The sequence below is a fragment of the Sarcophilus harrisii genome, chromosome 5 (assembly GCF_902635505.1).
Source record: "Sarcophilus harrisii chromosome 5, mSarHar1.11, whole genome shotgun sequence".
NCBI classification, from domain to species: Eukaryota; Metazoa; Chordata; class Mammalia; order Dasyuromorphia; family Dasyuridae; genus Sarcophilus; species Sarcophilus harrisii.
This window is the reverse complement of record NC_045430.1, coordinates 60,542,113-60,567,334: the sequence shown is the minus strand read 5'-3', so window position 1 is coordinate 60,567,334 and position 25,222 is coordinate 60,542,113. Positions and strand designations below refer to the sequence as shown.

At 37.7% G+C, this 25,222-nt stretch overlaps 1 protein-coding gene across 4 annotated transcripts in view; it reads right to left on the bottom strand.

Annotated features, from left to right (window-relative positions):
• Positions 1–25,222, bottom strand: part of IQSEC3 (IQ motif and Sec7 domain ArfGEF 3) — a 158,441-nt gene that overhangs the window by 70,616 nt on the left and 62,603 nt on the right. For all 4 annotated transcript variants that reach the window (XM_031939388.1, XM_031939389.1, XM_031939391.1 and 1 more), the window contains exon 3: positions 8,394–8,634. In XM_031939388.1, coding sequence (XP_031795248.1) covers positions 8,394–8,634 — 241 coding nt within the window. The remainder of the gene's footprint in view (positions 1–8,393; positions 8,635–25,222) is intronic.

Genomic DNA, 25,222 nt, shown 5'->3' with positions numbered 1-25,222 from the left:
TTGGACATAAAATGTCTAAATTCTCTACTGAAAACTGCTCCATCCTCCACAGCCTCAACAAAGTGAATAACTCTCAGTGACTCAGAGAGCAGAAAGAAGGAACAGGAGAGGAAAGGCAGCCAGATGTAGGTGGACCAAGATACAAGTCACAAGAAGGAGAAGGAGAAAGGGAAGCCAATATTTAAAAAAAGTATAGATTCTAAAAAAGTAATTATTTTTTGAAATTAAAGATTTGAAGACTCGTAGCAATTTGTTCCAGAATGACATCTAGAAAACAAGAATAATTTTTTTAATTCATATGAATATGGATCAACCAAAGTTTTGGCCACAGCAAATCAAACCTAAAATTTTATTTTTAAGATCACAGTCCATATGTTCTGGGGTGAGAAAATTAATTAGGCAGCAGAGGAGGAGCAACAAGTAGTTGGCATGAGGGAGGGGTACAAAAGTACTCAACTAGGACAGAGGTCACAGGGGATTTGGGATATTCAGATATAACTCTATAACTGGAGAAGTATACAAAAGCGACATCTGTCTAAATCTTAGGCTTGACATAAAGAGGAAGGCAAGGGTTCTTTTTGGACCTTTCACAGAATAGGCAATTGAGCAAGGCTGTAAAATTCCCCTTGTTGGAAAGCTTCTATTTAAAGAATGGGGTACCCATTTTCCTACACAGGAAAAAACTACATAATACATCTCATCAGAGAAATGTATTATTAGAGAAGAAGATAGGCCCCTGGCATAGTAAGAATGAGGAACAGCCACTGGACATATCATGTACTTTATCCATATCTATTCAATGTGATGAGAACAAAAGGAAAGTTCCCAACACAATGGTGGATATCCCTTGCCAAATTTATGAGAGGACACAGATGAATCATCCAAGATGGAAAGCCACAAATAGATTGCTATTTGCATTACTGGACAAAGTAATCACAGATCCAATGGAGTTGGAGTACCCATCTTTTTGGAAGAATTTAGATTTCTTCAAGGTCTGGAGGCAAGGGAATGAATGAGATGAGTCAAAGAGAATTTTTCCCTCTTTTCCAGGATCCCAAGTACCTATAGGCAGATTTCTGCTACTCTTACTCATGTGTGTATAAAATTCCTTTTATTCTCTACAGACTGATTCTTTCACCCACTCCCTTTCCCTTGTCCTAATTACTCCATTGCGATGGCCACCATTTTACCTTTGAGTGAATATAACGCTTGGTAACACAGGGATCCTTAGTCTGATCTCCTCAACACCTTGGTCAGGGTAGAGGGAATCATATGAAGTGGTATCATCTCTCAGATTTGGAATATTAATTCTTTCTAGCAGACTATGATTAGCCACATTCTGCATATTCCATATAATCAGAGCTGAATTGGATGAGGAAAATGGGGAGAAGAGGGGTTATTTGACTTGCAGAAGATTTAAAAGAGTATTAGAACACTGATTTCAAGCCCAGAACTTTTTTCACTAAATCATGCTATCTCTCTGAATGCCTTGATGGAAGGCAACATTTTGTTGTTGTTGAGTCATGTCCAATTCTTCATGAGCCCATAGTTAATAAAGTGGAATAAAGATTGAATTTGAACCCAGACAACTGGAGTCTAATTCTGGCCTCTTACCAGTTGTTTGACTTTGGGAAAATAAAATAATTTGTTTTCCTCATATGGTAAAATGGGGATAACCATAGCTGCCTTGTCTGCCGCACAGAATTATTTTAAAGCTCTATACTATAATGATTATTATTACTGGGCAGGTTTAGAAGAGTAAAACAGAGAAGAGTTCCATGGGGAAAATTCACATATGAGCAATGAAAACTGAGAGAAAGGGCAAATTAGGTGGTAGGTCTGTCTAGAAGCTGAGAGAACTCTTCCAACCTGAAAATGGAGAATTCTATAGGACCTGAAGGGAGTTCTAACTGCTAGCTGGGAAAAAAAACTCAGATCATCTGTTAGCATTTCAGATCCTGAAGAGGTAACTTGGCTAAAGTGGAGGGGAAACAAGAACTCAGGTTCAATGCCTCCTAATGTGTCATTCTTGTCACCATGCCATATTGCCTCCCTCAAATCTTAGACATCATCCTTGCATGTCTCTAAATACGATACCACTGACTTCCATTTTTTCTTTTTCTTCCCCATCAATGAGTAACCGGGTTAAGTGAGGGGAACAGGGGCCAAGATTATAATGAGGAATTATAAAGTTTTATGTGTGGCAGATAGGCATTGTAATGGATAACATATTCTATTTGGAGTCATGAAGACCTGAATTTGAATCTTGCCTCAGACATTTACTAGCTGGATACTTGACTTATGAAATATCCAGTTTCCTCAACTGTACACTGGAGATAGTAATAGCACCTACCTATCAAAGTTGTTGTGAAGATCAAATAAAATAATATTTGTAAAGTACTTTGTAAACCTTACGCTGTTATCTAAATGCTAGCTATTATTGTTGTTGCTATTATTGTTGTCTGTGTCCATTGCATGAGAAAGGAGGTGGATAAAACAGGTGAGGAAGCAGTGAGTGATACCTGGGGAATAGGTGGGTAGAAGCTGGCTATAGAGGTGACACAGAGCTCCATACATTTGAGTGGGATAAGCTCAGGACCCCTGAATCTGAGCAGACCCCAAACCAGCAGAGCATTCTGGAAAAAGGAACTGGCTGGTTTGGAAAAAGAAAGAAAAAAAAAGAGGTCACGCATTTTTTTCTTTCTCCCAAATGGTACTATATCTCATGATATACTAGCTAACCCCCTCATGAGAATCAGCAGAAAACCATCAGCAAATTTAAAGCTGGCCAGCAGGTTCACTGATAAAATTATTTTTTATAGAATGATTCTTTGTACCTTTTGTATTATTTATGGATTAATTTTTTCCTTGGGCATACATTCTTAGCAAGCTCACTTGGGTCCTAGAATGTGCAGTAGGGAAATACAAAAGAAAGGTTAGTATTGAGCAAGAAGCACTGAATTATGATAGCAATGTAAGAATGATTAGCAAAGTATGAGTTGGACTTCAGACAAACAAAGGTTTGAGATATTAATTAAGAGGATTTATCTACTATTTCAGGATGGTCAACATGGCCCTACCATTAGTGTTTTCACAGAAGAAACTTAACAGATTATAATCACAGAATTATAGAATTTAGAGTTGCAAGAGACTTTAGCAGCCATGCAATCCTACAGATAACCAAAAGGAAATTCCACTATGACTTTCTCTACAAATATACATCCATTCCTAGTTGGAGAGTTTCAGACTGGGAGAATCCACCATCTCTCAGCTCAGTCCATTCCACTGTAGGAGCACTGACATTGTTGGGGGGTGTTTCCTGATATCTAGTCTAAATATATCTCTTCTCAACTTTCACCCATTTCTTCTGGTTCTGCCCTCTGGGTCCAAACAGAACAAATCTAATACTTCCTCTATGTGACAGTTCTTGCAACATTGGAATATACCTATCACATATCCTTGAGTTTGCTCGAGGCTAAACATCCCCATTCCTTCCATCAATTCTCCAATGACATAGATTGATTCTCTTTACAATCATAGTTGTCCTTTCCTCTGTGCTTGCCAGCTTATCGATATTCTTAAGCTAGGTGCCCAGAAATGAATATAATATTCCAGATGAGATCTGATCAGGGCAGAGTACAGAGGAACTACCCTCTCCCTTTTCCTGGAAGCTATGCTTCTTTTTAATGAAGTCCAAGATCACATTAGCATTTTTGGCTGCCACATCTCATTGCTGACTCATATTGAGCTTGCAGCCCACAGATACCTCCAGATCCATTGCCTAATCATGTCTCCCTCATCCTGTACTTTTGAAGCTGATTTTCAAATCTATGTAAGACTTTACATTGATCCTATTTATCTTCTTGTGCATAGTAGTATAGCGTAGTAGAGGGCTAGCCACAAAACCAAAAAGACCTGGGTCCAAGTCCCAGTTCTGACACATACTGGCAATGGACCCCAGACAATTCAATTAACCTCTCAGTGCCTGAGAAAAACTAACTTTCAGAGAAGGAATCAACCTGAATCAATAAGAGTTACTTTACTCATACATGAAATCACGAATCTAATCTTTATTCCCACCACTCTAGGGATCCTAGGAGGAATCATAGGAATTATTTAGTCCAGTATTCTCATTTTACAAAAAAGAAAATTGAACTTTGGAGAAGTCAAGATTATTGCTTAACTCACCAGCAGCTACAAAATCTAATATAGTTTCCAAAGCCTGCAATCTTTCAATCTCAGTTTTCAGAATAGGGAAGAATAACAGATAGAATTTGAATCCATACTCCAAAACCAGTGCTCTTTCCACCAAACTCTCATTTAATCTCCCCTTCCCTCCCCTTGATTTTGCAGATAAAGATACAGAAGTTCAGAATAAGGAGAATGACTTTCCCAAGATTACACAGTTTGTGATAGAAAAAGGACTGGAACTAAAGTCTTCTAAACCACAATCCAGTGCTTCTTCTTCACATATTTATTCTCTAACAACAAAAATTTTAAATTCTTCATTTAAACATACCAAGAAGACTTTCATACACATAGCAGAACAAAAAAAAGAGGGTTCTTTGTGAAACTGTGAATCTCCATTTCATTCCATTTGTTTTATTTAAAAATAGTATATTATACATACTTTATATTACTTTCAAAACTGTCCTTTTCTGTGCTTCCTTCTGAAATTCTTTCTGTTCTCTTCTGTGCATTTAAAAGTGTTAAAATGGCCCTTCTGGAGGCATCCCTAAGCTAACTTCTATATCTCCCTCACTTTAAAAATCAAGAGAAAGAGGGGAAAATTTTTAAACAAATAAGTATATATAGTGAAGCAAAATGAATTCACACATTGGCCATGTCCAAAAAATATATGTTTTTGCACTTCATGTCTATTACTTGTCAAGAAGTTACATGCTACATCATAGAAATATTGTTCATCATAGTTCTTAAATTGTTCAAAATTATTTTCTCTTGCAATGTTGTTTTTATATAACTCATTCTCATGCTTCTGCTTATTTTATTCTGTCAGTTCATAATATCCAAGATTCTCTGAAATCATGTTTTCCATTATTTCTTATGACTCAGTGTTATTCTGTCACTCATATACCACAATTTGTTCAGCTATTCCATAATTGCCTAAGAGGAAATCAAAGACATACCCTAAGATTGTAGTTCTCCCTTCCCTTATCTTTTTTCTCTCTTTTCTCTATTTTTCCCTCTCTTCCCCCTTCTATTTTCTCCTTTCCTCTTCTCTTGGCTCCTCTTCTTCCTTTTAATTCTTTCCAGGATCTGAAAATTTACTTTGCTTGTGACTACTCCCTCTTAATATTATTCTCCTTTTTAATTGTTTCTCTATTCCTATTGGTTTACCTGTTGAATTTGATGTATTTCTATACTAAACTGTATTCAACTCTCTTTTGTCAATATCAGATAACTAATCCAAGGTTCAACTGATGCCCAGTCCTCCCACCCTTTCATATATATATATATATATGGTATGTATGCCCAATCATAAGAAATAACACCCCCTTATTCCTCCTTTTCCTACCAGTGTATTCCCTTACTATCCCTTCTTTTTCCCTTCTTCAAACCTTCAGAGCAGAACCAAATCTGCCTATGGCCTCATATTAAATTCCTCAATACATTGTGAAGACATTAAGATTCCAAAAAGGATATTTGTTACTTATATTTTCATTAGAATGTTATCACTACATATCATATGGCTCCTTCCAGTTGCCCTACTAGTTATCTTTGGATTTTTCTGTTTATATTTCAAAATTTCTTCTCAGAAATATTTTTATCAGAAATATTTGAAAATCTTCTTTTCCATTAAAGGTCCACCCCCACCCTTCAGCTCCATAGGATTATACGCCTTTGCAGCTTTGCAGGGTAGAGATTCTAAATTGTAAGCCTTTGTCTTTTGCCTTTTGGAATATATTCCAAGATGTCCTCTCATTTATTGCAAAAGCCACTAAGTCTTGTGTAATTTAAAGCTGCAGTTCCTAGACATTTGAATTGTGTTTTTTTAATACTAGTAGTGTTTTTTTTTGTTTGTTTTCTTTGATGTGGGATCTCTATATTTTTGCTTTGACATTATTGGGACCTTTCTATTTGCAGTTCCTTTCAGGAAGTGATCAATGGATTCCTTCTATCTTTACCTTCCTAGTTCTAGTTCTAATAGATCTGAGCAATTTTCCTTTATGAGCCAGGCTTTTTTTAAAATGTTGGTGTTTAAATAATCAGATAATTCTTATATTATGTCTCCTTGACCTTTTCCAAGTCTGTTATTTTTTATATTAGTTATCTCAATTTTCCCCTATTTTTTCAACCTTTTTATTTTTGTTCTAACATTTCTTGTTATCTCATGGAGTTACTAATATCTGCAGTATTATTGGGTTCATTCTAATTTTCAGAGATTTGATTTTTTGAGTAAAAATGATCAGTTTCTTGTTTAAACTACTTTTCTACTTCCTTTCTTCCAGAGATATTATTTCATTTTTGTCGTTTTCTTCATTTCTTCTAAGTGTTCAAGTCATCCTTGTAGAAAATATTTTTCTTTTCCTTTTGTTTGCATTTGTCCTGGAGTTTCTCATTCCTAGTGGGGAGTCTCTAGATTTAATTTTTAAAAATACTGGTTGGTGTTTTCTTTGGTTTTCTAATCTCTCCGATTTTACTTTCTGAACTGAAGCTTTGAGCTAAAGCCAGATTCTTTATCCTGCTCCTTTGGGTGGGGTTTCAGAACTGCTTGATCTCATCATGAATTCTCTGGGTTCTTATGCTTCCTTTTATGTCCCAAGATTAGGATTCCTGGATCTTCAGATTCAGAGAGCTGGATCTTTAATAATCTCTCTAGTGTCTCAGTGTTAGGATTCCTAGTCCTTGGCTGCCCCGGTCTGAATGCTGTAGTCACACTGTACTATGCTGGTCACTGTTCTCTACCACTCTCCCAGAACTTCTGAGGTCCTTAACTCTGGGGATTTCTGACTAATATGGATTTCTGTCAGAGAAGTACTCCATTCTGCTTGCCTCTAGACACAGAGCCTTTCAGGTTACATGTGTCCCATTTCTTGTCACACAAATACACGCTTTGCTGGAGGGGTTTCCATTTCTATTGCTGTTCTGCTTCTGGCTGACCTCTTGTGCAGTTCTGATATGAAAGAAGTGATTTAGAATCGTTTCTCATTGGATTTTTGGGTTGTTATTTAGTCTGGTGCAAACTTCAGGACTTTACTAGAGTAGGTATATGAGAATTGGGCAATTTGTCTTTCCTTTAGGCAATTATGTTGGGAAGAAGACTTCCCCTCTAACTTCTGCTAAAAATTTAAACCTTCTCATATCCCATAACGGCTGGCTTCTTGACACTCACAGTGAGTCAAAATCTAGCATTACCTTATTTTTATGCCAAGTAAAGAGCTTTTCCTGTATCTACTCCTCCCCAACCCCCCAACACACACACACACACACACACACACACACACACACACCTCTTACAATCAGGGAAATGGGAGCTAAGGATAAAAGTCTGGGAGCATTTCTTCATGTCTGGGCCCTTCCTTTGGAATTTTATATTTCAATGAATAGATGTGTATCTAACTCAATCTCCTTATTTTTAAATGAGGAAATTGAGCCCCAAATAGGTGAAGCAACAGAACTAAGACTTCACATTCTAAATCTATCGCTCTGGACATTATATCACATTGTCTTCTTTGGGTCCAACCCAATATAAGAAATAGCCAGCACCAAACTCCCCTCTCAATTCTTTCAAGAGATGATCTGGATCCTTCCCAGTGTAGGGACTTAGTTGCACAATGGAAAAGAACACAGAATTTGGAATCGAAAGGACCTGTGCTAAAATTCTCCTATCACCTATTAGAGTTGTGACTTTGGGCAAAACACCCACCTGGGCTCAATTTCCTGAACTTTAAAATGAGGAGGTTGGATGAGATGGTCTTTAAGGTCTCTTCCAGCTCTACGTCTATGATCTTTTTACTCCACTAGAAAGCAAGGATGCATTTATCTAGTTTCCAGATAACCTGAATTTTTCATGCTTTTCCTATAAGAGCAAAGGCCAACAGTGGCCAAAGCCCCTGGGCATTGCTCAGATGCCTGGTATTAAGGGGATCTGCTCATCTTCCTGTATGAAGGTCCTGGACCACAATGAATTAATGAACAGAAGACATTGGCTGGACTCTGCCCTAGGTTCCCAAGAGGGATGCAGGAAAGATGGGCATATTGGTTGACTCAACTGGGGAACAGTTAAATAAAAATGTCTTTGGAGGGATTGACTTTGAGGCGGTGGGTGGGAGGGGCGGGGCACCTGGAACCACAGTGACAATCCCCAGAGGCAGGGCCCCTTCTTGCCTCCCCTCCCCACCCTCCTCCCTCCCCATGGAGGCCCTGGGTACCTGTTTATTCTTTAAGTCAAGGGACAGCTCGTAATCAGAGGCAGCAGGGGCATGGGAGCAGAGCACCTTGGCATGCTGCTGCCGGCCAGGGGAGGCTGTGTGGTGGAGGCTGGCCTTGGTTGCCAGCACGGAGGTCCCCCCTGCCCCTAGCAGCTCCTCCTCCTCCTGCAGCTCCTGGGCGCTGGGTCTGCTGGCCGAAGGGTCCTCTGTGCCACCCCCGGCATGGATGTAGGAGTCGTCACTGTAAACAAAATGCAATGGTGCTCGGTTGGGGGAGTGGGTTAGGGATAGGTGTGTACAGATGGAGTGCTTGGGCCCTTGTCCCCCACCCAGCTGGACTCTTTGTCTGAGATCCAGAGAGGGAAAGTGATTTTTCCCAAATTCACACATCTCTGAAGACTAGAGGTGTCTCAGAGAAGGTTGCCTTGGTCACACAAATTCAAGGGTCGTCAGGGTCTCGCCCAATGGCCTTAGGATCTACACTTTGGTCATTTTCCCCAATGAGGTAGCAGAAAGTCTGAGCCCTAGACAATCTAATAATCTGATATCCAAAAGGTGTTCTACCCAGAATGGTCCAAGCTCTCCAAGACACTGAGATTGGGAATGGAGGGAGGAGGAGGAGAAAGTCAGAGGGATGAAACTGACTTTTACTGACCCTAAGAGAATGAGTGTGGGACTCAGGAAGGAAAAGGCCTGAAAGTCAGACTTCACATGAAGAGGGCATGAGCCAGACTGTACAGAGAGGCTAGATGAACTTATCTTAACATTAAAGAAATTGGCACAATATTCTGGGCATTTTTCCATTGGCTTTAAACCCTAAAAGCTCTGACTGGTCTCAAAGGAATTTGCCCAGATTATTATGTGGTTTTCTCTTAGACAAGAACTTTCTGTCTCCCTAGATTGGGCTTATTCAAGTCATACTTAAATGATGGGATTTAGAGCTGGAAGGAAATTTAAAGGTCATCTAAATTTAAAAACTGAAACCCACAGAGGTTAAGTTATTTATTTTTTCAAAGTATCACTGATAGTAAATTGCAGAGATGGGATGCAATCCCATACCTGCAAATCCATTGTCATTATAACACATTGCCTGGGGAAGAAATACTCAGGTCCATATTACCTTCCTAGTTCTTTCCATTTCTTCTATCAGGTGGCTGGGCCAGTGGTATATAAAGTAGCCTGTGAGAAATGGGCAGGCTCCATGTGAAGTTGGACTACATGGTCTTTTTGGGTGCTATAATAGAACTAAAATCTACCAGTATTTCCTCACAACAGGTCGGACCCACTCCTCATTCTCTTTTCCTCCAATAACGAGGATTATTAATTTTCCCTAAAAAGAGACAAAGCAGTTCCAAGACTTGATTGGTCACCTAATTTCCTGATGAAACTTATTAGTTGTCTAAATGCATTAAAAAGTCCCACCTACAATCAGTTAAGATTTCTCTCACTTGGTGGGCTTCTGCTGACCATGCATGGCCTCCCCTACATCCTGCTTGCCTTCCATTGGGAGATGATGAGTGAAGGAGGAACAGTCTCATCCTAAGCACCATTGTATCTTTGTATATCCTTTGCTGTAAGGCAAAGTAAATCTCATTTTATTGTTGAGTGACTTTTTCAAAATTACCTTATATTATCCCAACCTCAAATCTAAACTAAGATAGTATTATCATTAGAGAAGTCTCTGATAAGCACAATAAATGCTTGGGAAAGTGGGGACTGGATGGAGAATTGTAGGGTATAATTAGACTCACATTTAAGTCTATAAGTCTGTCAAGAGTACTTAAGCATTTAATACTGGTGATTTGTCTGCATGGGATTCTTCTAGTATGAACCTAAAGTCATGGATCAAAATACATCTGTTCCTTATCTGCTTAGCTTCTTCTCTACTTTCCCTGAAGCCATCACTTGGCTGGGCCAATGACTTCCTCTTTTTGATCTGAGACATCACCATGAAATATGGAAATGTCATGAAACTTTCCCTGATGCAAGAGATATTCTTCTCAAACACATCACTGAACTTTGCATCCTTCCTATTGAATGAACCACATATTATTTTTGCAGTTTCTCTGTTTTCTCTTTTTCTCTGTCTTATTTCCTTACTATGTCTTGGAGACAAGAACTGTGTCTTATTTCATCTTTGTGTTTAATCTGCACAGAATGGGTACTCCAGATATTATATGACCAGGGCAAAAACAGTGGTATCTGTTAACTATCACCTCTCTCCTTTTTTTGACAATCTGCCTTCTTTTCTCTCCCTCTTTAATCTTGACCCTATAGTTAGCCAGTTCAGCACTATGTTGTCCTCTTCTCTTGGATCTTTTTTACTCCTGTTAGCAATCATTTCTCATTAAATCTCAGCCCTGGCTTAGTGTTATCATGTGCTTCTTCCATTCTCACTCAGTGCTGATGAATGGAGTTAGAAATCACACAACGGATGCATTCATGCTATCTCACTTCAGCAATAAAGCAAAGCCCTCTCTAATTGTTTTCTGATTTCATTTACAAAAAATCTTTTCCAAATTTTCTACTCTTAAACTTGGAGATCTTCCCTGCCCTACCTCTTCTCAGCTTAGGACTTTGCCTCTTGATTTATTAAGAAAATTGAAGCCATTTGACATGAACTCTCTACTTCATATTAAAGCCCTTAATCTTTTCCCTCAGTCTTTTATATTGATGTGGTCTCTTTGCCAAGGCCAACTCTTCTCTCCATGTGCACTTGATCTGATGATCTGATTTCCTCCTTTCTTCTCCAAAAAACTGAAATCTCTCTCTCTCTCTCTTTTTTTTTCTTCTCCTCTCTCTATCTCCTTTTTTCTCTCTCTCTCTCTGTCTCTCTGTCTCTCTCTTTCTCTGTCTGTCTCTGTCTCTGTCTTTCTCTTTCTCTCTCTCCCTCCCTCCCTCTCACTTTTTCTTCTGTTTCCTTCCCTACTTTCTTCAAATGTACCCAAGTATTTCCCATCCTTAAAGAACTTTGAGTATACTCCATCATTCCTTGACTTATCATTCTATGCATCCCTTCCCTTTCTCAAACTCCTGACAAGAGCTATTTATACCAAAGTTTCTTAAACTGTGGGTTACAATCCCATATGAGATTCCATAACTGAATGCGGAGGTCATGAAATTATGATTTATTAACAGTAAACATTTAATTTGTATACCTGTTTTATATACCTATATATTCAGGGTCACATAAAAATTTCTTGGGTGAAATGGAGTCACAAGTGGGGAAAATTTAAGAAGCCCTGATCTATTCTATCTGCCTCCACTTCCTGTCTTCTCACTTACTCCTAAACCCTTTACACTCTGACTTCCCACTTTATTATTTGCCTGAAATTGCTCTGTCCAGAGTTGCTTCTGATCTTGTTTGCCAAATCTTATTATCTTTTTGAGTTCTCTTCTTTCTCAATCTATTTGCTGCATTTGATATAGTTGACTGATTTCTTGTTCTCTTCATGGATGCTCCCTTCTCTTTCAACTTTCCTGATACTTCTCTCTCTCTTTTATGCTCCTTCCACCTAACTGATTCTTCTCAATTTCAATTTGCTGGGTCATCACCTAGATTACACCCTTTCACTGTGAATGTTCCTAGAGGCTCTGTCCTAGGTTCTAGCTTCTCTCTTCACTCTCTGTCAATGACATTATCAGCTCTAATGGGTTTAAATATCAATTCTATGCAATTGACTCTAATATCCTCATATCCAGTCTCACCCTTTCCCCTGAGCTTCAATCCTACATGACTAGTTGCTTACTTGAAATTGCAAAACTATACAGAACCAGGAGAACGTTGTACACAGTAACAGCAACATTGTGTAGATAATTAGCTTTGCTAGACTTTGCTCTTCTCAGCAATACAATGACCTAAGACTATTTAAAAAGACTCATGATGGAAAATGCTATCCACATGCAGAGAAAGAATTATGGAGTCTGAATGCAGATTGAAGCATGCTATCTTCACATGTTATTTTTGTTTTTTTCTTTCTCATGGTTTTTCCCCTTTGTTCTGATTCTTCCTTCACAACATGACTAATGTGGAAATACGTTTAATATGATTATACATGTATAATCTATATCAAAGTGTTTGCCGTCTTGAGGAAAGGGGATGGGAGAAAGGGAGAAAAAATGGAAATCAAGATATTATAAAAGGAAATATCTAAAACTAATAAAGAAATTTAAAAAGAAATTGCAAACAATATATTTCAAACTATCAGGAATAGAAGAAACACATGATAAAAGTTAGGTCGCAACTAAGATTTGTCAAGGGATAATTGACAATAGGACAAGGGGCAAGTTAGATGTCTCAATACCTAAAACTTAATATGATCAAAACAGGACTCATTTTCTTTTGTTCCAAAGGCATCCATTTTTAAACTTCCTTGTTTCTGTGAAGGGCACCCATATTTTTCCAGTCTCCCAGTTTTATCACCCTGACATTATTCTAATCTCCCCACTTTCTCTCACTCCATATACACAATCAGTTGACAAATCTTGCCATTTGGTAACATGTCTTGCATCCAACCTCTTTACTCACACAGCTACCCTCTTAGCTCAGGTCTCCATCAATTTTCAGTCTCCTTGATTCTATTTTCCAAAGTTTACTGATGATTACATCATTTTCCTTAAATGTAGGTCTACCCATATCACTTATCTTTTCAATTAACTTAATGAGCAGCTTTTTAAAATATAAACTATATATATATATATAATATTTAGTTTAGTTTTTTAAATCCTTCACAATCTTGCCCCAACCTCATATTTTATGTTAGTCTTCTCCTATAATAAGCCAAACGGATCTCTATTTTCTTATACATTCAACTTTAATCCCCATCTTTGTGTATTTGCATTGGCCATCTCCTCCCCCATAGCTGGAAGCCACTCCTTTCTCACGATGCTTCATAAGACTATCCCTCAAGCAGCCTTCTTCGTGAAATCCTCCTTGATGCTTCTAACTAACCGTAGTCTACCCTCAAAACTACCTTATATTCAGCTATTTTGTATTCATTCTGAAATTTTCTATTTCTACGTATTTTGCAATAACTTACAAATGTATTTATGGTCTCCCCTGTTTAATATAAAATCCTTGAAAGTATGGATTGTTTCTTGCTTTGTGCTAATATCCCCCAAACTCAGCATAGTGCCTGGCACATAATAGATGCTTAATAAATAGTTGTTGATTGATTAATCTTGGCTACTGTGTTTCACTGTTCATGCATATTGATCAGACTTTATTACGTCAAGCTGTTTAATAGCCTTGGGGATCCTGAGGCAGGGGAGAGCAGGCAGAGCACATTTAATCTAGGTCACTACCTCCAGTCAGGACTATGCTTTAATCATCTCAGAAGGAAAAGACTCCTGCTGCTTTCAGTTAAGACAAAAGTTAAGGGACTTGTTCAAGTTCACATAGCTTGTAAGGATTCAGTCAGTCAGTGCATTTTAGCACTATTACACAAGGGACTGTGATAAGTGTTAAGTATGCTTTCATGGACCTGTGATCTCATCTATGTAGATATTCTCTCTAGTAACGAAATAGGGAAGGGAAAAGGAAGGAAATAAGCATTTATTTAGTACCTAACACTGTGCTAAGTGCAAAAATACAAATATTAAAGCATTTGATCCTAATAATAACTCCTCAAAGTAGGTGCTATTAGTTTTTCTATTTGATGGATAACCCAGTGAAATAAGTATTATCATTATCTCCATTTTATAGTTGAGGAAACCGAACCAAACAGGGTTAAGTGATTTGCCCAGGATCACATAGCTAGTAAGTAATAAATAATTAAGGCTGGATTTGAATTTGGATTTTCCTGAGTCCAGGCCCAGTGCACTATACCACTAACTTCTTCCCACCCTATTCATGCCTGTCATCCTGTGCTGTCCATGTCCTCTATTATATCCTTTAGAGGAATCATCTAATGTGCAATGGTCCTTTCCCTAGATCTCTTGATATTTTGTGGATATCAGTGGAGGACCCAAGTTACACATTAGAGATGATTGGTCCATGTCTTCTTCTGGTGGTATATTTTTCTGGCATTATACTTTAATGACACTTTTTTTGCACAATCCTCATTGGTATTTGGTTTCAGATGACTCATAACCACCATTGACCATTGACCCATAACTTTAATTCTTTAGAAACTGTGACTGGATTAATCACTTGATTAATAATGGTGGTAAATAAGTAGTTTCAGGAGTAAGTTTGAAGTTCTTAAAAATACTGCTGGCCATCCAAAGATTTTCCAAATGGCCCAGTTTCTCTCCTTAAGAAGCTTATACCCTTTAAGTTCTTTACACCAAAATCCTGACATAAGGAAGTTCTTCTGAAGTGCTCATTTGAAATATTTCTTGGTTCAGTATAAGACCAATACTTGGGGACCCCAAGGAAGTTCTTCATGGACTTGAAACTTGTTATTCAATCTCCTTCCTCCCACTCCTGGTCTTCTCTTCTCCAAATAGAACACGATTCTAATTTTTAGGGCATCTTTCACCCTAAGGGCTTTTCAAGGCTTTATAATGAGTTTCTGACCAATATGGAAAGCATAAGCACTTTAAATAAAAGTCATGGGATTATCAGAACATAGAACTTAGAGCTGAAGGGACAGCAGGACATTTTTTTCCTCTTAAAGACAATGACAATGAAGCCCAGAAAGGTGACATGACTTTTGCAAAGTTATGCAGATGTTAACAGAAAAAGGAAATTCAAGTCCATTTGACCTCATTACTCCTTGCTACAACCTTGGCAAGTCAGGACAACACAGATTCTAATTCTGATCCTTGCCCTGAACATCTGTATGATCTTGCACAAGTCACTATTCATTTAGAAAATAGATCAGATGATGGCTAGGGTCATTTCTGACTTTGACATTCTGTCTATGAATTCTCCTTCCCACTCTAGTGATCTTTCCTTGCTTTATAATACTCAAGTATCCAAACTCAGTGGCCTTGGGGAAATGAGTGCATGGAGACACAACATCCAATTACGGGAAATGAAAGGCATTGTGGGGAGGAGGGGAAGAGACATATGAACAGAGGCATGTCCTGTGCATGGGAATCCAGCGTATCCTGGGAGGGAAATCTCAAGTGAGGAAACCCACTATGGGAGCAGACAGATGTTGGGTTCCTGTTTAACTGTAGTGACTCTTCATTCTTCACACATGTGAGTGACTAGAGGTATGGCAAACTGAATTTTCTTTCAGACGTGATTGATAGATTGTTAATTCTGCTGACCTTATTTTTTTCTCTTTCTTCTTCTTTGTTATAAGGTCTGGGTCATTGGGTGAAAGGAGCTATATATTCAGAAATATAGGTGATGTGAAAACTAAGGCAATAATAATATTTTTTTAAAGAAGGATTTGCCAGTTCATATCTTGTATGAATTGCACATCGCTGTAGCAAATACTTGACTCTCCAGGATGTCCCTGACCATGACTATTTTGGGGCAGATCTTCCAATTCTCTTTGACTTCCCCTCCTGACCTAGAGTCAGAATATTTATCCTTCTTTTTCCATTTTCACAGTGGCTTTAATCCTTGGTCTCAGAGCTGGCTGGGGGAGGGGAGAGGGGGTACTACTGGTTGCAGATAGGACCTGGATTGATGAAATTTTTTATAGTTTTCTCTTCTCTATGAGGTAACTTTCTAAAGCCAGACTCCACACCCTCCACACAGAAGGAAAAGAACATGACCTTTCCAGAGAGAGAATGAATAGGGAGAAAAAAAAAGAGAGCAGATGGCAGCTTGCATGAGCATCACTACTCACCCAGCCACCCTTAGGCAGGGAGAGGGGCTGCTGGATCCTTGTGGGGGGTGGGGCAGAGGGGAAGTTGGACATACATTAATTCTGGCTCTGGCTCTTCCTGCCATTTCCACTCTTGTCTCCCGGGCTCCCTAGGCACCAACACATTCACTGACTACAGCCAGATGAGGCATCGAGCTGAGAGCTTAAGGAGGTCATTTTGTCTCCTCTGAGACAGGGAAAGTGGAGAGGAGTTAGGGGCTAGGGTAATGAGAGTTTCAAGAGGGGATTGGATAACAGCTATTGGTACAGAATTGGGGACAAGGGAAGAAAGTATGGCAAATAAGAACCCCTGAATAAGAATATTGGAGTTGGAAAGTGGTGAGTAGGGGAACAGATTGACTTGTGGAGGGGAGTGGGGTTTAAATACAGAGATCAGGTAACTGGTTGGGAGAAATTATTGGGGGCAGTTTAGAAAGAAAGTGTCTTGTATGACTGAATAAATCATATTTTTTAAGTGCCTACTATGTGCTAGGTGATAGAATATAAAAGTGGGAAAAATCCCTGCTCTCAAGGAACTTACATTCTAATAGGGGGACACAATATAAGGAGGTGTCCAGGAAAGGGGACTTTTGTTAGGAAGATCAGAGGAATTTTGAGTAGATCCATGTGATAGTTAATAGATCTTTTCCAGAAAGAAGGGTTTGATGGTTATTCTCAAGCAAAAGTAGGGGCAAGACAGAAAGGCAGAGAGGAGCAGGACAGAATCTTGGGAATAAAAGAGTGTGTCTCATTTGTTTCAGCAAACTTGAAGGTTGGAAGGGGCAAAGACAGACTCAAAGAGGAAGTCCTTTAAGAGGGAAACTATCCTACAACTTGGAAAGTATCTGAGACCTAAATGACAGGATTGTTAAAGGCTCAGCAAAGACAATGAACTTTCCTCTATTACAGATTGCCTCTCTACCTTTCCCCCCAAAGCAGTCATCTACATGGAACTCCAGTAGGAGTCTGGCAAATGTAATTGGTGAGATATCATAAATTAGGATGTTGCTTGGTAGAGTCCTCCCTCCTCTTCATCCTGAGAAACTGTCAAACAGGAGTGACTACATCTCTCTCCTGGTAACAGACCTCAGAATCAAGGTCTTGAGTCAAAGAAGAGAGAGGCTTCTGTTAAACCTAGGCTAAGACTTGCTGCTGTTGCTTAGAAATAATAATAATAATAATAAAAACCCAACAGTACTCCTGCTAAAAAGAGAAAAATTAACCCTAACGAGGCTGGAGGGGATCGAGGCTGTACCTACCTAAAAAACTTACATTATCCATTGGATCAAATAGAAATGCAACAGAACCCTATGATAGGCTTAGAGAAAGCCACTCCATCACAGTGAAATGATTCATCCACCACTGGAACAATGTCCTTCTCTACTGAGAAGTTGGTAAAGATTTCTTGAGAAAGAGACCAAGGCCTGGATATTTCAGAACTGCCTTAACCATGTGTGTTTGCTTATACATGTGTCTAGATATCATTGTTCTTTAAAGCACATGCCTGCTCCTTCCCCTGCTACTACTGTAAATTCTGGTGTTTTTATAGAAAAGTATTCCCTAAGTTTCTGAAGGAAATGCTTTATAATGATTGTTTTTACTATGCTATTTAAACAAATAAATACCAAAGTTCAGCTCTGAGAGGTCAGCTTCAGGCCCAACTTTTTGGGAACCAGAATTCTATTTTTTTTCTGATCAACTCTGCACCATGCTCCTACATAACTTTGAATTATATTCCTGCTCCCCTTGAACTGTTATCTTTTCCTATTAGAATATAAACTCCTTGAGTGCAAGGATATTTTAGCTGCTTGTTTTTATTTTCTCAGAGATCAGTGCAAAGTTTCTGATATAGATAAAATGCTTAATAAATGTTTTCTTTTCTGTCTCTGTCTCTCTCTCTCTGTGTGTGTGTCTGTCTGTCTCTCTGTCATTTTTTTCTATCTGTCTTTTTTTCAATGTCTTTCCTAGAACCCAATTAAATTTATTGGCTGAATGTTAAAAGGAAGCACACCAGTGTGGACTCATGAGCTTGAGTGTTAGGAGAATAGCCATTGTCATGGTTATACCCAGAAACCAATGAAACAAATGCTAATCTAGGTCCCAAACTGTCTATGCAGTATACATTGGAGTGATAACAAAGTGGGTACTGTTATCTCAGGTTTTATGAGTGTCTTCCTTACTGCTTGGTTCTTAAGTATGCTTCACCTTAATAATTAGCTGCATTTGCTTCCTCAGATTTTTATTGCTCCTCCATCAGTCATTGCAATTGGCTGTCCATTTAAGTTATAATCATGAAGGGCCATTCTCCTTTTTTGCTAATAGTAGAATAAATGAACTTGGCATATGCTTGGCATATAAAATACAAGAAAAACCTCTTATATTTTTAAGCATCCTTACCACTTAATTTCAGATTTTGAAATCTTTAGGCTCTGTGAAATTCCAAAACTTTGACTTTCTAGTGATCTACCTTTTTGTTCACCTACTTCAGATGCCTCCCAGGCTCTAGTGTTTAAGACACATTTCTGACCCATATGTACCACCTTTTTTCTCTAGGGCAACATAGATCCTTTCCTGAGGAGTCTTAACCTAGGCCTGCATTTTTACTGTAATCTAGCACTTTAGACTATGACATGTGAAGGTTTGTTGGCACTTGTAGCTGCTCTTGGTGCTTCAGAATAATCTATCTCCAGAAACTCTTTCATTGATAAATGGAAACTTCATCTCATGCAATAACCTTTCATCCTCTGTGAGAGGATTGATAATGTTTCCAATTACTTTTACTAAATTACAGTTATCAATTACAATTATTAAAACGTCTATCCAATCAGGAATTCTGAAAAGGTCCACATTCTTGGATAGTCTACAAAAAAGAGATCATATTATGTTATATTGATTAGTGAACACTTATGTTCTCAAAGTTTCAATAATATTTTGTAAAACACTCTCAATAGCCTTGCCTCTAAAGTTCTATAACACTCCTTCAACTAAAAGTCTTCAGACTTAATTCTAGACACCTCAGTGCTCTAAGAATACAACATCCATATTGCTCACATCAGCCTTCATACTTTAATATATGTCCTATTAGATTGATAAATGAAACAAATGGAGAAACAGTATCTTGTTATAATCTAAAACAATAATAGAAGAAAACGTGTTCCTGCAAAAATAGGGCACTCAAGAAAAAGTGGCTAAGTAAAATATCTCACCAGTGTAGCCTCGCAAATGAAAAAGGGACTCAAATATCCTGGATCATTCAGGATCATCCCCTCTGGACTCAGTCTCCTAAAGGGAGGTTGGAAGAAGTGAGGCACACATGTAGAAAGCACTTAGAGTCAGGGCAACTATAGAAGAGCAAACCTCTATGTCTTTTATTTTTCTGGAGAAGTCTTAAGATAACATGGAAGAAGTCAAGCCTCTTCTATTTCACAGTTCCCCCATGTTTTCTCCAGTTAGAAACTATCTCACTATATATAATAACCAGCCAATTTCATTTCCTGGACTCCTATTGGGGTCCCCTTGTAGATGAGTGACTTGGGAAAATCACACTAAGACTGTTTTTATCATGGGGAAGTTCACTTTCCTCAGTGACCATTTCATATTTAGTTTATCTCTTCAATTTTTTCCTAGGTGTGAGATCTTCCTTTATACCTCAAAGGACTTCTCTTTTATATTTCAGTGTGTTTGCTTTTGCTCTTTCCAACCTTCAATTTTGCTGAAATTTAAATGGGGAAACATCCTTACTGCAAGGTGTCCCAAGATATCTGGGGTGGATGAATGTGTTTTCCTATTTTTGCAGTTTATGTAATATTGGAATTAAATGTTCTTTGGATGTTTGATAGAATTCACTTGCAAATCCATCTAGCCTTGTTTTTACCCCCTTTGGGAGCTCATTTATGACTTCTTAAATTTTCCCCCTGAAGTTGGATTATTTAAACAATCTATTCTCATTCTATTTATTTAGATATTTTATATTTCTGATAAATATCTATTTGCCTCATATGACATACCAGTCTTTGTATATAAATAGGAAAAATAATGTCTGGTATTTTATTTCATTTTCAATTGTTATAAATCTTTTTTCATTCTTGACACCAAAACTTTGGTTTTCTTTTTAAGAAATCAAACTTTTTCTGTCTTTAGTAATTTTTTTTCCAAAGCCTAGCTCCTATTTTTTATTTATCACTTCCATGTTTTCTTATTAGATTTGTTTTTGCTTTCACTTTGCTTCTTTGAATTTCAGAATTTTTAATTTGGTATTTATTAGGCGGGGGAGGCTTTGCTTGCCCAATTTGATGAATTGCTTTTCTCTCTCTTGCTGATGAAATAATTTTCTCCTAATGATTGCTTTAGTTGTATCCCAAAAATTTTGGTATGCTCTCACTATTGTTATTCTTATTATTTCTATTCTTTGTTGTTTCACCCAAGTTCTTTAGGATTAAATTACTCTTCAAATTAACTTGTAATCCATTTCTCAAAGTCTTTTATTGAATATTATTAAATTATGATCAGTTAAGTATGGGTCTGATATTTATGCTTATTTTATGAGGTTTTTATTCTCTAATGCAGGGTTAATTTTTATATAAATGACATGATAAATGTGAATATATGTAATCCTTTCTGTTTCCATTCAGTAATCACCAGAGATTTATTACATCTAATTTTTCCAAATTCTATTCAGGTTCTCTTGTTTTAGATTTTTTTAAGTCTAAAATTGAGGTTTCACAATATTATTATTTTACTTGCAGATCAATTAACTTTTCCTTTAAGAATTTAGATCTTATATCTTTTGTTACACATATAATGAGTATTTTTATTTATTCATTAAATATGATGTTTGTGAGTTGTATGGTTTCCCTGTTTATCTTTTTTAATCATTCCTAATTTTACTGTCACCAAGCCTGAGATTATAACTACTTTTTGTGTATATTTAAACTGACATATCAAGTTCCTTATTTTAACTTTATGTGAATCTTTCTTGAGAAGTATTTCTTATGAACATTTTACCCAGAATATTGCTGGATTCTGCTTTCCAATCCATTCCGCTATTCTTTTCCACATTATAGGCGAATCTATCCCATTTATATTCAGGATTATGACTCTTATTTGTGTGTTTCCCTCCATTGTATTCTTGTCCTACTTATACTCCACCTATTTCTTTAAAACAAAAATGGTTATTAAAAAGGAATGAGTTTAAAATTAGCGATGCATGATCAAAGTAATCTGTTTTTATTCTTTTGACTCATTTTTTCCTCCCTATCACTTGCTGTGTCCCTGATCCTATGTTTTTATTCTATTCCTTTCCTTTTAATCTACCCTAAGAGGTACTCCACTCTCCAATATTGGAATTTGCTTCACTTATGAATTTCTTACTGCTCCTACCTTCTTCTCTTAAAGCCCTTCTTTCCTGTAATCTCTGCTCCTAGCTATGGCCCTTCTAGTATATTTCTACAATAAACTTTGTGTACATGTATTACATTTATTTCTCAACTTTTTATTATTTGGTTTCTGACTACATAAACTTGATTTCTCTACAGTCTCCAACAACTTCTTAACTGCTAAATCTAGTGACCTTTTCTTAAACTTTATCCTTCTTGACTGCAGTACTTTTTTATACTATTGGTTATTCCCTCCTTTTATATACTCTCTAATAATTTGGTTCCTGGGATATTGCTTTCTCTTCTGGTCCTTCTTCTATCTCATTGTTCCTTATCAGTCTCCTTTGCAAGATTATTATTCATCAGCTACCACCCCCCTAAGCATTAGTGTCTCTCAAGGATCTCTCTTTATATCTTCTCCCTTGATGTCCTCATCAGTTCCTAAGATCTCAATGATCATCTATATCTACTCATTTCTTTTTGAATTCTAATTCTGCATTACCAACTTCCTTCTAGATATATTCACCTAAATGTCCTTTTAAAAATTCAAACATCAAACTATCCAAGAACTTATCTGCTACTTTAAACCTATCTGTCCTCCAAATTTCCCTGTTTCTGTTGAGAGTATCTCCATCATTACAGTCACTCAGATTTAAAATTTGAGTCATCTTAAACTCTTCCTTCTTCCAAATATCCTCCTTCTTGAATCAGTTGCCATGCCTTGACAATTCTATCTCCACAATGTTCCCCAAGCACATGCTCTCATCACATGGTCTCTATTGCTTCTCATAGGAATTCTAGTAATAGCATTCAAATTGCTATTCTCCTTTCCCTCCCTGAATTTTTAAATACATCTTATACACATCCAAAATGATCTTTTTTAGGGCACGGGTCTGGCTATACTATTCTTACAATCAAAAATATTCAGCATTTCACATTGTTTCTAAAACACCCTATAACTATCTCCCTAGCATTCAATCTCTCATTTAAAGCCTTTTGTAACCTGACTACAAACTACTTATACTAAGAAAACATTAGATTGCCCTTACTGACTGTTTCCATGTTTTTTTTATATTTTGTTTTCCATTATACTTGGTGTCTACAGAACTGCAACCCCATGAGATGTGTGCTTGGAACCAGACCTATAGTTATGGTGTTAGGAGATTAAGAGGAAGAAAGAGGGTCATGTAATATTGCATGTGTTAGTTTTGATGAACTGCCTTTTTCTCCTTTCTTTTTAAAAAATATTCTTTCTAGTGTAATCTGAGCCCCTAAGCATATGAGTATGGGATTCTCTTTTCTCACTGATGGAGACCATTGCCATCCATTTGTGTAAGGCATGAAGCCAAATTGGCAAGTATAGGTTAGGTTAATAATATTTAAAGAAACAGATATCATTCTAGTCTGGTACCCTCTCTCTTTGAGGAACCAGAGTAGCCAGACACTAGGCCCCAATCTCATGCTTCCCCTCCTGACAAACAATAAAAGTCTCTCTTAGAGAAGGGTGGAGGGGAGAAGATGCCAGAGATGTATATTATTGACTGTTATAAGTGATACATGACCCTCTCCATGCTACATGTGGAGGTTTTGTCCATAGTAATATAACTCCAGGTAACTTTTTGTGTACGTTTCTTGCTAGTTTATCCTAAAAGTCTTGGATATTCTTCAGCATTTTGTCTCACACTAAGACATTTCACTATATATGAATTGGCTTTCTGGGAAAGGAAGAAATGAGGGATTTATTGAGAGAAGTAAGTGATTTGAACAAAAAATGCCAATAAAATTTGTTAAAGGAATATCAGTAGAAACATGCAAGCCAGTCAAATTTATAGAATGAGACTAATGCTAAAAAATAAGGTTTAGACCAAAAATAAAGAGGTGAAAATACTTTTTATTGGCTATTGCATTGGTGTCTTTTCTATTGCTAAGTCTTCAGCTCTCTTACCCATTTGCTGTGACCCAAGAATAAAAACAAATACTTCCTTCCAAGTTTCTTGAGGAACATTTTTAAAGGAAGATTCTTTATGGGTTAACAGGGCAGTCAATATTTAGGAGTTTTTAAAGTATCTCCCTACTGAGAGGATGGCAAACCCTGTGGCATCTTGTTTCAACTACTAAAGACATCTAATTAAGTCTCATTCACTGGAGCTGTCCTTAAGATGAACTGACTGGCTCTCCCTGTTGTAAGATAAATTGTTTTTGGAGGATCCCTCCCTTTTTTCTGACCTACAGAAGGAAGCATATAGACTCTTTCCCTTCTTTCCTTCTGCTTTTCTTCTATGGGGATTCTGAGAGTACAGCAGATGGGAAATGTGGAAAGTCAGTCCCCAGGAGTCATTAATGACTGGGGCAAAAACATATGGCAGACACAGGCATTGTCTCACCCACAGAGTCTGTTAAAAAAGCTTTTGGACAAAGTTGAGTTCCTGACATCAGCCTTGGAGAACCAATGGTATACAATATGGCAGCCATGAAGTGAGAAATTATGTGCCCAAGTCATAAGTTCCAAAGGGTTTTCTTTAATAACACTAAAGCTGAGCATCCTTTAATCTAGGATTTTAACCTCAGAAATGAGACTTCCCTGAGTATCTCCAACCTTTGGAATTACTTCATAACAAACTTCCACTTTAAGAATTCAAAGATCCAGACATCCACCAAGACTGATAATTATTACATGAGAAAATGTCTTTTGCACTCCAGCTCGGGGTATCTTTCTAGAAAAAGGACAGAGATAGTCTCTATTCCCCAAACTTCCTAAGTCTGGACTAAGCTGGACTAAATCCCACTTTCTTTCCCTATTTTTTTCATCTCCCACTGGCAAGAAGATTTCACCCATAAAATGGCCCTTCTCTTAATCCAATCCAGTCCTTCTCAGTGAAGCCCAATGTCAGGTGAAATCATTTCTCTCTAGCTGAAATGCCTGGAAAATCTTTTCTCCTAATCTATCACACCCCCCATATGTTAGCATTCTTCCAGATGCATAGCTCTTTTGATGTCTTCCCTAAATTAGTCCCTCTGTTCCCAAACTTTCTCTTTTGAATACTGAGCTTTTAAAACCAACAACAATTTGTGATATGAATGGAGTTCTTTTGAGCAGCTGAAACCTGCCTTTTCTTTGAACCCAGCCCACCAAGAGAGGCTGGTGCTTCCTTAGAGCCATGGGGAACCCTAGGCTAGGTATAAACAACTGGATTCTTTCCTGTTGTCAGGAACTCTGAGACCCCACTGGGCTTCATGCAGTCACATCTTCACCCTAGTCCAGCCCTAGACCTAGATACCTTCCTCCCCAGAATTTAAATTTACCTCACAGGCCTTAGTGCAGGATTCTAGTAATGCTGACTTTACAAAACCTCTTTTCATATTGCTAAAAACCCTTTAGTCCCAGGGTTTAGAATTCATGCTTAGCCCCCACATATAACCATGTCATAGCTGGTATTCCTGTGACGCAGGGATCATCTCCCTCAGAAACTTAATTCACATAGATTTTGTTACACTTGAGGATGACCCTTTCCCCAGGAATCCCTCCTTGGCTCTCTCTCACATCTTCATCAACCTTAGAATACATTGAACAAAACCTCTAAGTTTCCCAAATGTGGGTCTTCAATTCCCTGACAGGCACTCAAATATACAGCATGAGTCATAGATGTGAGAAAATCTTTATTTCACATATCATAGAAGAGACCGA